General features: G+C 38.2%; 1 protein-coding gene across 3 annotated transcripts; it reads right to left on the bottom strand.

Moving 5' to 3' along the window:
- Nucleotides 1–17: 17 nt before the first annotated feature.
- On the bottom strand, nt 18–12,341 carry LOC656558 (collagen alpha-1(V) chain). 3 transcript variants are annotated; one of them, XM_008201669.3, is made up of 14 exons: nt 12,216–12,341; nt 6,154–6,251; nt 5,686–6,037; nt 5,474–5,633; nt 5,051–5,428; nt 4,555–4,629; nt 3,461–4,498; nt 3,163–3,414; nt 2,169–3,122; nt 1,852–2,121; nt 1,197–1,807; nt 964–1,148; nt 557–741; nt 18–506 (listed from the first exon to the last, which is right to left on the bottom strand). In XM_008201669.3, the coding sequence occupies exons 2-14, from the start codon at nt 6,215–6,217 to the stop codon at nt 147–149; spliced, it is 4,884 nt and encodes a 1,627-aa protein (XP_008199891.1). In that variant the 5' UTR covers nt 6,218–6,251; nt 12,216–12,341; the 3' UTR covers nt 18–146. The 3 variants fall into 3 exon arrangements, with proteins under 3 accessions (XP_008199891.1, XP_064213794.1, XP_064213795.1); XM_064357724.1 differs by having other exon boundaries at nt 5,686–6,034; XM_064357725.1 differs by lacking the exons at nt 6,154–6,251; nt 12,216–12,341 and having other exon boundaries at nt 5,682–5,822.
- Nucleotides 12,342–13,873: the final 1,532 nt, after the last annotated feature.

Raw genomic sequence — 13,873 nt, 5'->3', positions numbered from 1 at the left:
ATGAGTTAAAAAAAAACTTTCAGAGCTTTAAAAATTTATTTAAAAATGTATGTACACACGATATGGAAGTTGGCAGTGTTGCAAAATATTTACATTTCCTAAGTAAATTCATAAATAAGGTGCTATGACAAAACTTGGGTTAGAATCTACTTGAGGCAAATGGGGCCCACTGTGAACCCAAACGCTTGGTTGGGGGCGCCATAGTCAAGCGGAAAAAAGTCAACGATGGGCAAACGGTCCAATTTTGTGGTCCGTAACTCGAAAATTGTCTCACTTTTGGTGGTGCCATCTTGGCAACCATCTTGGATAACTTTCAGACCGGTTTTCTTGTGCGCAAATTCGTACTCGTTGTCGCCGCGGAATTTAAGAGCCATTTTGTGGTCTTGCGTGTTTTCGTTAAACCATGCGATGGTGTTTATGCAAGAAAAGGTGAAATTTTGGTAGGCTTCTTGGTACAGAAGGCGGAGGAATGTCATTTGGACGACGCCTACTGTTTCATAAGTTATCTAAAATGTGTTTTTGTAATAATGGAAAATTGATATAAAATTTGGGGTACTTTAAAGCCGCCGCGTAGGTGGGAGTACCAATCTTTTTTGCCCCCTTCTTGTCTCCAGGGTATGTTGGGCATGTTGGCGCTGTGGGCGTCCGGAAAAACGCACGTTTCGCCCTCAGCTGTCATGTTGCAATAAACATAGATGGCGTCGTCGGTCATACCCGAGTTGGGGTCAATCCAGTACCATCCTGGAGCATAATTTACGACTTATTATGTTACAAAAACGAATGTAAAAAATGAGTATGGAAATTGTTTTTTTTTACCATAACTTTTGAACCACTGGACCAAAACTTATGAAATTTGAAACAAATAGTTAGCGGAACGTATGGAGTAAGTGTTCTAAATTTGACACAATTCGGGCCAATAGTTTCAAAGTTAAACTGAAAAACCCTGTAAAGAGTCAAAAGTACCATCAGGGAATTGAGGGTGGCCGTAAAACAAGTCTTTGCAGGACCGGACTGGGTTTTCTCGGGTCCCTATAGGCTTTTTCACCCTTTCTAAGTCCTGTCTCATGGAATATATTGTGTTGTACATTTCCAGGAATTTTCCATTATCGTCTGTTTCCGCTTCCGTGTTCATATCTTCATATTCGGAACTAAAATTTTTTAATTAATTAAATTCGATTAATTAAATAAGTTATTACATAATTTCCTCAACATTGCGCCTTTCCCGACTAAAAGTTCGTTCGAAGAGCATTTCCGGTGGAAGTAGCGGCATTTCCGCCGGAGGTCCAGGTGGTCCTGCAGGACCTGGGGGTCCAGGTTCGCCCTTTGGTCCCGTCTGACCTTCCACTCCTTTAGGTCCCGGTGGTCCTTCCATTCCTGGAGGTCCCGCAGGACCATCACTTCCTTTAATTCCGATGGGACCTTCAGGTCCTGTCTCTCCTTTACGTCCTTCAGGACCTGGAGGTCCCTTATCCCCTTTATTCCCCTTCTCGCCCAAATCCCCTTTAATTCCCGATAATCCCATTTCGCCTCGGTGTCCTTTCGGACCTCTCCTTCCCCGGTCTCCCTTCTGTCCTGCAGGACCCGGACTTCCGGTTTTTCCAGGTGATCCTGTTAAGCCTGGAGAACCTGGAGCTCCATTTTCCCCAGCAACGCCTGGAGCTCCTGTTAATCCGGGAGGTCCTTGAGGGCCAGGTAGGCCTTGAGGTCCTGTCATTCCTTGAGGACCTGGAGGGCCGATTTCGCCGATGTCGCCTTTTTCACCCGGGGGTCCCGAAGGTCCTTGAAGTCCTGCAGGACCGTCAAGTCCCTAAACAAACTTTCTATTATGTTTACACAATTTAGGAATTCTACCGTTTTTCCCGGAAGTCCCGGTGTTCCCATGGGACCTACAGGACCTGGGGGTCCTGGGGGTCCAGTTTCACCTTGACGACCGTCTTCACCGTCTTTTCCAGGTTCGCCTTTAGCTCCTTGAAGGCCTGATTCGCCCGGGGGGCCGGGAAAACCTTCAGGTCCTGGTGATCCTTTTGGACCTTCTGTTCCCGGGGGACCTCTCGGGCCAGGAGGCCCTTGAAGCCCCGTTTTTCCGTCTTCGCCTTTTTGTCCTTGTGGTCCCCTTTCTCCCTAAAATTTTAATCATAAAAACAATTAGCAATTTTTTGGTGATTTACCGGTTTTCCATCAATCCCTGGAGGTCCTGGTAGTCCAGGAGTTCCCGAATCGCCTTTAATTCCCGGAGGACCTTCGGGTCCAGGCAATCCGGGTAAACCATCGGCTCCTTTCGTTCCTCTAGGACCCGGTTCTCCCGGTATTCCTGCTGCTCCTGTGGGACCTTTCTGACCCATATCTCCTATTTCTCCTTTAGGACCTTGAGGTCCGGGTAACCCTTGTAATCCTCCAGGTCCGGAAGGTCCCGGGAGTCCCACGGGACCATCCTCACCCTTTGACCCTTGACGTCCCATTTCACCTGGTGGTCCTTTATCACCTGGGGGTCCGACGGGACCTGGTTCCCCTCTTGATCCAGGAGGACCGGTACTTCCAGACGGCCCCGTTTCTCCTTGACTTCCTTTAAATCCCTTTTCCCCAGGTGGACCAACATCGCCCTTATCGCCATCTTCACCCGGGGGTCCTACAGGACCTGGACCTCCAGGTAACCCTCTGAGTCCCGGTAAACCATCACGTCCTGACGGACCGGGAGGTCCAGCCTCGCCACGTTCCCCTTTAGCACCGGGGGATCCCGCTGTTCCTGGAGGACCTTTCCGACCTTCGGGACCTTGTGGTCCATCCTTCCCCGGTTCTCCCTGCTGCCCCTTATCTCCCGTAACTCCCGGAGCTCCAGGCGGTCCCGTATCGCCTTTAAGACCCGGAATTCCCGGTAATCCCGTCAATCCCCGTTCACCCGGAAAACCAGGTAATCCAGTTGGGCCTTCAGGACCTGGTTTCCCCTCCGGTCCAGGACTTCCTGGAGCTCCCTCTTTCCCTGCTTCTCCAGGCAGACCAGCCTCACCCGGAACCCCCGGAAGTCCGGGAGGTCCATGTTCCCCAATTGGACCAACTTCACCCGTAGGACCCGGTGGTCCGATTACTCCAGGAGGACCCACCATGCCGGGTTTTCCTGGTTCACCCTAACTCAAATTAATTTTTTCCTTGATTTTTGTAACTTACGGGAGGTCCACGTTCTCCGGGTGATCCCGGATGGCCGTCTTTTCCATTGATTCCAGGAGGACCCGGTGCTCCGGCAAAACCCCGAGGTCCTTCAGGACCCGGGATGCCTCGTTCGCCTTGAGGTCCAGGTGGTCCAGGTTGGCCGGTGTCTCCCTTGGGACCTTGTTGACCTGCACGGCCACGGCGACCACGCGAACCCCGGAATCCACGAGGTCCTGGTTCGCCACGTTCACCTGGAGTTCCCGGATTTCCCTTCAAAATTTATTATTTTTTTTAATTACGGGAACGCAATACTAACTCTATCTCCTTTCTCTCCATTATCCCCAATTTTGCCACTCGACCCTTTATCCCCTTTTTCACCCAGATTTCCGGGATATCCGGGAAGACCCGGAGGTCCGTCTTTTCCTTTCTCCCCAGGTAAGCCAACATTTCCGGTTTCTCCTCTCGGACCATCAAATCCCTTAGGTCCTTCGGGACCTTCCAAACCGGGAATTCCGGGTAATCCCACCAGACCCACACTTCCCTTCATCCCCAAATCCCCTTTTTCCCCCTCCAAACCCCTATCACCCTTATCCCCTTTTTCACCCAGAATCCCCCTTTTCCCTTCATCCCCCTTAACACCACGTGGTCCCGGAAAACCCACAGGACCCGCCGGTCCCGCCAAACCTTGCTCTCCTTTAGGACCCATTGCTCCGGGACTCCCGGGACTTCCGGGTGCGCCATCTGCACCCGGTAATCCCGGAATCCCGGGTTTCCCATGCGGTCCCATAACTCCCGGTGGTCCAAGTAACCCGTGAGGACCTGGAGGACCCACCGCTCCAGGGGGTCCAACTAATCCCGGTGCTCCAGGTGATCCGGGAGGTCCCGCCTGGCCTTTGGAACCCGCCGATCCTTCATTACCCGGAATTCCGGGCGGGCCTGGCACTCCGGGTAATCCCCTAGGCCCGGTGAACCCCCGAGGGCCCATTTCTCCAGGCATTCCCGAAAGTCCCGGAGGACCTTCCTCGCCTTGCATCCCGTCGTGACCACGTAATCCCGGTTCGCCGACCAAACCCGGGAGCCCCCTCTCCCCTTTATCACCCGGAAGTCCCGGTAATCCCAATAATCCCTGTTCCCCTTTAGGACCCGGAGGGCCTGTAATCCCACGTTCCCCATCACGGCCTGGTCTTCCACGTCTCCCTTCACGTCCGGGATTTCCCGGAAGGCCTTTTTCACCCATAGGTCCCGGTTCACCCAGATCCCCAGGTTCCCCCTTTAATCCCTCGGGACCTGGGGGACCTTGAGGACCGGGAACTCCCGTTAATCCCATCGGACCTTCAATCCCACGCATCGACATCTTTAACATGGTTTCAAATAACTGGCAGTGTTACCAACTAACCTAGAAATAGTTACCATATGTTGCGACAACAACTGGCGGAAGTTCTCAGACTGGGAGTCCGGCCCTTTTTCATTACTTTGCAAATTTAACTGAAATAATAATAATAATCACCATTTTTACAACACTAGTTTACTCGAAAACTTTTTTAAAAAATTATTTAAAATTGAAAAATGGTGGATGCGCCAGGATAATTATTAAAACATTTATAACTCAAAAACTAAAAGTCGTAGAACAAAACGGTTTATTTCGGTGGATTTTGTGGCTCATTCTACGTATTACACTACCATTTTTACAAAACTAGCTTAAATAAAAACTTTTTAAAATTTTTTTTTAATATTGAAAAATGGTGGATGCGCCGGGTAAATTATAAATTTTTTTCTACAGCTTTTTCTTTTTTTTTATATCGTTTTTTTGTTTTTATCTGTTTATCTGTCTTGTTGTTGAACTGTACGAGTTGTTAAACGAGCATAATGTTTGCCAAAACGAGTGAGCGCATCCTAATACACTCACCGGAATCATAAAGACATGCCCAGGGGGGCCAACCGGACCCCTCACCCCGTCCAAACCGTTCCTTCCGGAGTCACCTTTGGCACCCGGAAGTCCGGGGGGTCCCGAAGGTCCCGGAAAACCCCTCAGACCCGGAAAACCGCGCCCGGTTGTCACAAAATCAACGGTTGGCAACACTGTAACAAATTCCTCGTCGTAATCAAGATCGCCACGACTTGCATTGTTGCCAACAACCCAACTTAGGGAATTTTGGTTTGTTAACTTGGCGTAAAAATTGGCCTCTCGAAGACTTACAACCGTGTCACAATCTTGTGCATAAAAGTTGCACAATTCGTAGGCGGCGTCTGGGGTTGGTACCACTGTCAGGAGTTGAATATCACCCTAAAAACACGGTTAGGTTGGTGCAAGTGATTTGATTGGCCTGACCTTGAGGAATTTCTCGTCTGTCAGTTGGTAACCAATCAGAGTGATGCCATCTGTCATTAAATCATTGGTTGAGCGGTTTAGAGCCTGGGTTATGGTGTTATTGCACTCATATATCATATTAATCGAGTCGCCTTTGATGCTAAAAGCTAGTCGGTGCCATCTAGTGAAAAATCGATTAAATAAAGCGATAAAAAAATAATTTTTTTACCTACTCTCCATCATCTAGTGATACGTTAAAGGTCACATTAGTGCTTTCGTAGGTGAAAATAATTTCATTTCCTAGTGAAACAGAAATCTGTTCTTCCCCGCTTTCACTGTATACAGTGACTAGCGGATAGATGTCGCCAGGTGTGAGTCTGACAGCTGTCAAAATGGAAAAATCCCGGGGAAACCCCTGCGGAAATAAATCAAGTGTGCTTAAGACCACTTGATTTTCGTCAAATCTGTAAGCCCAATCCGTTCGTAGAATGTCTTTATTTTCGGAATTGTTCAAACATCGGCCTAAAATGCGCATAAGTCCGTTTGGTTCGTTCCAAATGTTAGCTCTCTCGATTAGATCCACTTCTGTAAAAATTTTCCTCTGAATGCGTAATTACGGAGTTAATTGCGCTCATTTGAGTTGAAATTCTCTCGCGCTTTTTTTTAATTGTGAGAGAATGTGATTAAGGTGGAATTATTACCGTTTTGTAGCGCTAAGACGGTGGAGAGGATCCATAGGAGGAATGGTGTGAAAATTCCGGGCATTTTGTCCGATAAATCATCGCTTGGGTCGATGGCACTATAAAAAATTTAGTGTTTGGTGGGCTTGTACACATAAAATAAAGTGCAGTGAGAAATAAAAATGAAGAGAGGCGTGATTGTAATGCGTTTGAGCTTGATTGAGATTTTAAGTTTTTCGCTAAAAAAGTTTATAACGCGGAAATTAAAAGTCGTAGGACGAAACGGTTTGATCTGGTAAATTTTGCGGCTAATTTTACGTATTACTTCACTATTTTTACAACACTAGCTTACTTGAATACTTTTAAAAAAAATTATTTAAAATTGAAAAATGGTGGATGCGCCGGGTAAATTATTAAAAATTTTATAACTCAAAAACTAAAAGTCGTAGAGCAAAACAGTTTATTCCAGTGACTTCTGCGGCTCATTTTACGTATTACATCAGCATTTTTACAACACTAGTTTACTCGAATACATTTTTAAAAATTATTTAAAATTGAAAAATGGTGGATGCGCCAGGATAATTACAAAATTTAATAACTTAAAACTAAAAATTGTAGAGCAAAACAGTTTGTTTCGGTGGATTCTGTGGCTTAATTTACGTATAACACTGCCATTTTTACAAAACTAGCTTACTTGAAAACTTTTTTAAAAAAATTAAATAAAATTGAAAATGGTGGATGCGCCGGGAAAAATGATTAATAATTTTATAACTCAAAAACTAAAAGTCGTAGAGCAAAATAGTTTGTTTCAGGGACTTATGCGGTTTATTTTACGTATTATGCCAGCTTTTTACAAGGTTGAAATTTTTTGATTAAAATTTTCAAACGCCAATCCAGTGTTAACTTTTTTAATTTTTATAATTTTTCCAATTACGGCTAAACTATTCGAAAAACTGAAACTATTTTTATCCATACCTATGCAAAATGATCCGGGGAATCGATTGGCATCAAAAAAATTGCCAAATTTCCAATAGTTTTTTAGTTATGAATTTTTTTAAATTTTACCAAATTTTGCATTTGTCTCCAATTTGCTCGAAAACTATTAGTCGGAGAACAATATTTTTTTTGAAAACAATAGATAATTTAAAGAGCTTTCCAACGATAATACACTTCATGGGGTTGTCTCTAATAGTTCCGGAGCTATTGCTCGAGAAATGTTCCGGGTACCGAAAATCGACAAAATCTGCGACGAAAATTGAAAAAATCACACGTCAAAAAATCGAACATATGGACTTTTTGTGGACTTTTAACAACTTTTGTGGGTTGTTAAGACATGTAGAAGTCCATAAAAATTTATTGGAGTGAGTTTAAAAAAAAATTTTTTTTTTACCTCTTTGAAGGTGAAGTGTATTTATTACTCAGGAAATTTTAGCAAAATAATTGAAAATTTTAAATCTCGTGAAAAGTTGGTATAACACAGAAAATGAGCCGCTGAATTCAATGGAACAAACCGCATTGCTCTACGACTTTTAGTTTTCGAGTTATGAATTTTTTTAATGAATAAAATTTTTTACAATGAAAAATGGCTACCCTAAATTTAGACAAAAAATTTTAAATTTTTATTTTTTGTAAAAAATTGATATATTATGTAAAATAAGCCGTAGAATTCACTCGAACAAACCGCATTGCTCTACGACTTTTAGTTTTTTTTTTTATGAATTTTTTTAGTGAAAAACTTTGATCGCCTCTGTAGCCGGAACCGTTGCCCGGAGCGGCTCCGGGTTTGGACGAAAAAATTGAGAAAAATAAGCGCTATCAGATGGATTTTTGTTCGTTGCTCTAAGTCTTACAGTTCCCGAGAAAAACGCAAAAAAAAATTCCATTTTCACTTTTTTTTCAATTTTTAGTCGCCAATTACGGCGAAACTATTAGAGTTATCGAGAAACGGAAAAATGGAGGACCACCGGAATAAAAAACTCTACAAAATGGCATAAGACTCAAGGCGATATCTCGCAAAAAATTTTTCAATTTTCAAACGCCGATTACGGTCAAACTGAAAGAGCTAGGAGAAAACGCTTTTTTAGATCGGAAAGAGCACATCAAAATCTATAAGATAGAATCGGTTTCATTTGATTTAGAGGCACTTTAAAAATTGACCGATTTTAAGGGGGGGGGTGTTAACTTTTTTTATTTTTTTTTATTTTCTCATTTCTGGCTGAACTATTCAAAAAAGTGGAACTATTTTGATCCATACCTATGCAAAATGATCCGGGGAATCGATTGGCATCGAGAAAATTGCCAAATTCACAATAGTTTTTTAGTTATGAATTTTTTAAAATTTTACCAAATTTTGCATTTGTCTCCAATTTGCTCGAAAAATATTAGTCGGAAAACAATAATTTTTTTTGAAAACAATAGATAATTTAAAGAGCTTTCCAACGATAATACACTTTATGGGCTTATCTCTAATAGTTCCGGAGCTATTGCTCGAGAAATGTTCCGGGTACCGAAAATCGACAAAATCTGCAACGAAAATTGAAAAAATCAAACGTCAAAAAATCGAACATATGGACTTTTTGTAGACTTTTAACAACTTTTGTGGGTTGTTAAGATATGTAGAAGTCCATAAAAATTTACTGGAGTGAGTTTAAAAAAAAAGTTTTTTCACCTTTTTGAAGGTAAGTGTATTTACTCAGGGAAATTTTAAGCAAAAAAATTCAAAATTTTAAATCTCATGAAAAGTTGGTATAATACAGAAAATGAGCCGCTGAATTCAATGGAACAAACCGCATTGCTCTACGACTTTTAGTTTTTGAGTTATGAATTTTTTTAGCGTAATACTTTAAACGCTGCTGATTTGCCCTAACTCAATATGCAAGTATTGCATTTTAAATCATTGAAAAAAAAAACACATCTTGGAAAATATGTTTTGAATTATTCAGTGACCATTTTTTCAATTTTTTGTCGAAAAATAGCAAATTGAAACATAGTTTTGTTTCAATGTTCCCATTTGCACAGCCAACCCGGAAATGAAAACAGCGCTCCACACTAATATTAATAAACATAATTTTGACGTCATTGCGCTCAATTAAATAAACCCAATCATTTGGTGTCAAGTCTGGCCCATTTATTACAATAAATAAGAACACTACTATTGGCTGTTTCAAAACTATAAAAAGGCCAACGTTCAAAATTACCTCTTATAAATATAATTTATACTTTTAATGAGCGATCTAATAATTAATTACTATTTCACAATTATATCAATCTTATTTATTAAGAAAATAATTGGCGTTTTTTAGTTTAGTTTTGAAACAGGTAATATTTTATTCGAATGCTTGAACTGTAAAAACGTAGGCTGTGCAATATGTCATGCATAACTTGACGTCACGTCACAACCCATCCGAGCACAAACGACAAGAAGACAACCTCAAACCCCCAAATCCCCCAAAAATTCGAATTAACCGATCAAAGATATTCAATATCTGCGCCGTTCAAACAATAGATTTCAATATCAGGCGGGCCTTGTATTTGCGCAAACAGCGAGACAAAAGTCGCCGAAAAAAGATAACAAGACTGTCGGCAGCTAATTGTGTAGATATCGCGAAACATTCGCGCATTATTCGATTAAAGCGAAATTTGCGCCGCTTCAAATGCATAATTTCGTTTGCTGAGGGCGACACAATGTTGCAAATTTTTACGTTTGCTGGAAGGTGGAGGGACGGGGCTTTGATGTCTCCTTCTGGAAGTGCTGCAAGCCGCAACCTGATCGCATTAGTTGGGCTAATTACCAACTTGGAGATTCAGATCAATAATACTATCACGAAAATAAATCTAAATTGAGCTCTAGTGCGAGAAAAATGGGGCGATTTAAACGAGTGGACTTGATTGAAAAGACTTGATTTTTTTTCCAGCTTAAATCTACTAAAATTGAAAATTAAAAAAAAATGTTGAAGCCGATTACATTAAAATATTTTTTTATTAAGCTTTAAAATTGGTCGGAAAGTTAGCAACATTTGAATAATTTAAAATTCTATTTAAAAAAATGCTTGGAATAAAGAATTTTTTTGGTGAATAAAATTTTCTACTATAGATATTGATTATTTTAATTTTTAGCAAAAAACTTTAAAAGTTTACATCTCGTTTAAAGATGGTTTTATACGCAAAATGAGCCGCTGAATTCAATGGAACAAACCGCATTGCTCTACGACTTTTAGTTTGTGAGTTATGAATTTTTTTGTTGAATAAAATTTTTCACTATAAGAAATACCTATCATAATTTTTAGCAAAAAATTGTAAAACTTTAGATCTCGTTAAATGTCGGTATTATACAGGAAATAAGCTGCTGAATTCAATGGAACCAACCGCATTGCTCTACGACTTTTAGTTTTCGAGTTATGAATTTTTTTAATGAAAAAAATTTTTCACTATGACAAATGGCTACTCTAAATTTAGGTAAAAAATTTTAAATTTTTAATTCTTGTGAAAAATTGATATAAAATGTAAAATGAGCCGTATAATTCAATCGAACAAACCGCATTGCTCTACGACTTTTAGTTTTTTTTTATGAATTTTTTTAGTGAAAAACTTTGATCGCCTCTGTAGCCGGAACCATTGCCTGGAGCGGCTCCGGGTTTAAATGAAAAAATAGAGAAAAATAAGCGCTCTCAGATGAAGTCTTACAGTTTCCGAGAAAAACGCAAAAAAATGTTTCCATTTTCACTTTTTTTCAATTTTCAACCGCCAATTACGGCGAAACTATTAGAGTTATCGAGAAACGGAAAAATGGAGGATAACCGGAATAAAAAACTCTACAATATGGCATAGGACTCAAAGCGATATCTCGCAAAAAATTTTTCAATTTTCAAACGCCGATTACGGCCAACCTAAATGAGTTAGGAGAAAACGCTTTTTTAGATCGGAAAGAGCACATCAAAATCTATAAGATAGAATCGGTTTTATTTGATTTGGAGACACTTTAAAAATTGACCGATTTTAAGGGGGGGGGTTAACTTTTTTTTAATTTTTTTTATTTTCTTATTTACGGCTAAACTATTCTAAAAAGTGGAACTATTTTAATTCATACCTATGCAAAATGATCTGGGGAATCGATTGGCATCAAGAAAATTGCCAAATTCCCAATAGTTTTTTAGTTATGAATTTTTTGAAATTTTACTAAATTTTGCATTTGTCTCCAATTTGCTCGAAAACTATTAGTCGGAGAACAATATTTTTTTTTTTTAAATAGATAGTTCAAAGAGCTTTCCAACGATAATACACTTCATGGGGTTATCTCTAATAGTTTCGGAGCTATTGCTCGAGAAATGTTCCGGGTATCCAAAATTGACCAAAATCGTGTCAAAAATTGAAAAAATCAAACATCATACAATCGATCAAATAAACTTTTTGTGGACTTTTAACAACTCTAGTAGGTTGTTAAGACATATAAAAGTCCATAAAACTTTGCTAAAGTGAGTTTAATAAAAAAAATTTTTTCTCATTTTTATGAAGGTATTCGCCTTGACCATAAAATTTTAAGTAAAAAAAAATGACTATTTCACTGTATTATTTTTCTGAAACATTAATTCTTATTACCTCATAGAATAATTTTAACTTTAATTTAAAATACTGTCCATAGAAGATCGTCTGAAACATCGATTTTAATTTTTTTTAAATCCAGTTTATTAAAAAATTGCTGAAAAAATCAATTCTAAATATATTCAATTTGCAATATTATCTTAAATAAAAATCGCCAAAACCTAATTTAATAATTTTAATCCCAGTTTGTGGTAAATAGTGTGGGCGATCTGGCGACGTTCTAATTTTTTTGTGTCTTTTCCGCGCCGGAAACAAGCCACTAATTGGGTGTCACAAAGAAAAACCCCCAAGAAAATTGTTTGGACAGCGCGTTTGTCATTATGAAATAATAAACGGGCGAAAATTACGCTAAAATCGTTCATTGTATTCGCACAATAAACTTTCCGAACGCGTACATTTATCGACGTTTTTCAAATTTTTTCCCGAAAATAAAATATTTGAGGCCGCACAAAAATTCCAACCGAAAATAAATCGTTGTTATTTACCTAATTAGTTCAAAACTTGCTCACTCCATGCCACAGCACACTCGCACACTGGCTCTTAAGTGGAATCGGTTTAAATCTTGTCGTACTTAAGGCCATTTATGATGATAATAACACGCGAGATTCATCTGGAAAAGTGCGCTTATTGCGTAATGAGCGAGTTTGTTGACATCTCGTTAGACGATAGAAGAGCGTAATAATTATTGCAGACGCTTATTTTTGATACATTGTTCGGCATTACTTCTAATTGGATTGCTGCAAAATATTTGCTACCGGATCATAAAGAATTATTGCCAGTTTTACGTTTAATAAATCGAGTGATTGGAAATAAAAAACGAGTGCATTGTATTGATTTTGTTAAGGACTTGGCGGTTTTAGCGAATTTTCTCCTGAAATAATTGCTGAAATTTCAATTTTAACTATTTTATCCTGAAAAAACCGCCAAAAATATTTTTTTTTAATCTCAGTTTTAAGTTTTTCATGTGGAGCAGTTCTGAAAATCTCTAGTTTTTACTACTTCTTTCTTAAAAAATTTCTATAACTGAATCTAATTCTGATAACTTTACTACACAAATTTTAATTAATTAATTTTAATATAATTTTATAAAATTGACGCTATTTTTAAATGTTACGATTTCTTAAAAAAATCTTCAAATTATTCAATTGTAATTACTTTAATGCGCAAATTTTAACAAATTAATTAATTTTAATTTAATTTTACAAATTATGTGGCAGCCTTGAAATTTTTTCCTGAAAAACTATTCAGTCCTGATTACTTTATTGTACAATTTTAATTAAATAATTTTAATCTAATTTAATTAAATTGAATCTATTTTTTAATAAGGCAGTTGTAAAATTTTGATTATTTTTTCTGAAAAAAGTTTTGAAACTCTTCAATTTTAATTAATTGTTTAAATAATCTTAAATAATTAATTAATTTTAATCTAATTTAACAAAATTGTCGTTATTTTTTATGTGGTCGCATTGAAAATATTGAAATTTTTCAATTGTTATTACGTTATTACAATTTTAATTAATTAATTAATTTTAATCTAATTTTACAAATTAAACTGCTGTTATTTTTTATGAGGCAGCCATAAAACATTACCTAACAATTTTTCTTTAAAAAATCCTGATTACTTTACTGCACAATTTTAATTAATTAACTTAAATTAAATTTTATAAAATTTTCGCTAATTTTTAATGTGGCAGTTCTGAAAAACTTGTTGGGAGGCTAATTTCTATAATTTTTTTTCTGAAAAAATCTTGAAATGATTCAACTGTACTTAATCGTAATTTGTTGCACAAATTTTAATTAATTAATTAATTTTAATCAAATTTGACTAAACTGGTGGTATTTTTACATCTGACAGTCCTGAAAAACTTGCTGAAATTTCTATTTTTACTATTTTATTTGCAGAAAAAATTTCTGAAACTCTATTCTATTTTGATTACTTAATGGCACAATTTTAATTAAATAATTTTAATCTAATTTTGAAAATTAAATTGCTGTTATTTTTTTGTGGCGAGCCTGAAAAACTTGCTGAAACTCCAATTTTTATTAATTTTTTCCTGAAAATTTTCTAATAAAACCGTTAAATTCTGATTACTATATTGTAAAGATTAATTAATTTTAATCTAATTTTTTAAAATTAACGCTA

The sequence above is a fragment of the Tribolium castaneum genome, chromosome 7 (genome assembly GCF_031307605.1).
Source record: "Tribolium castaneum strain GA2 chromosome 7, icTriCast1.1, whole genome shotgun sequence".
In the NCBI taxonomy this organism is placed as follows: Eukaryota; Metazoa; Arthropoda; class Insecta; order Coleoptera; family Tenebrionidae; genus Tribolium; species Tribolium castaneum.
This window is presented reverse-complemented; position numbering and strand designations above follow the sequence as displayed.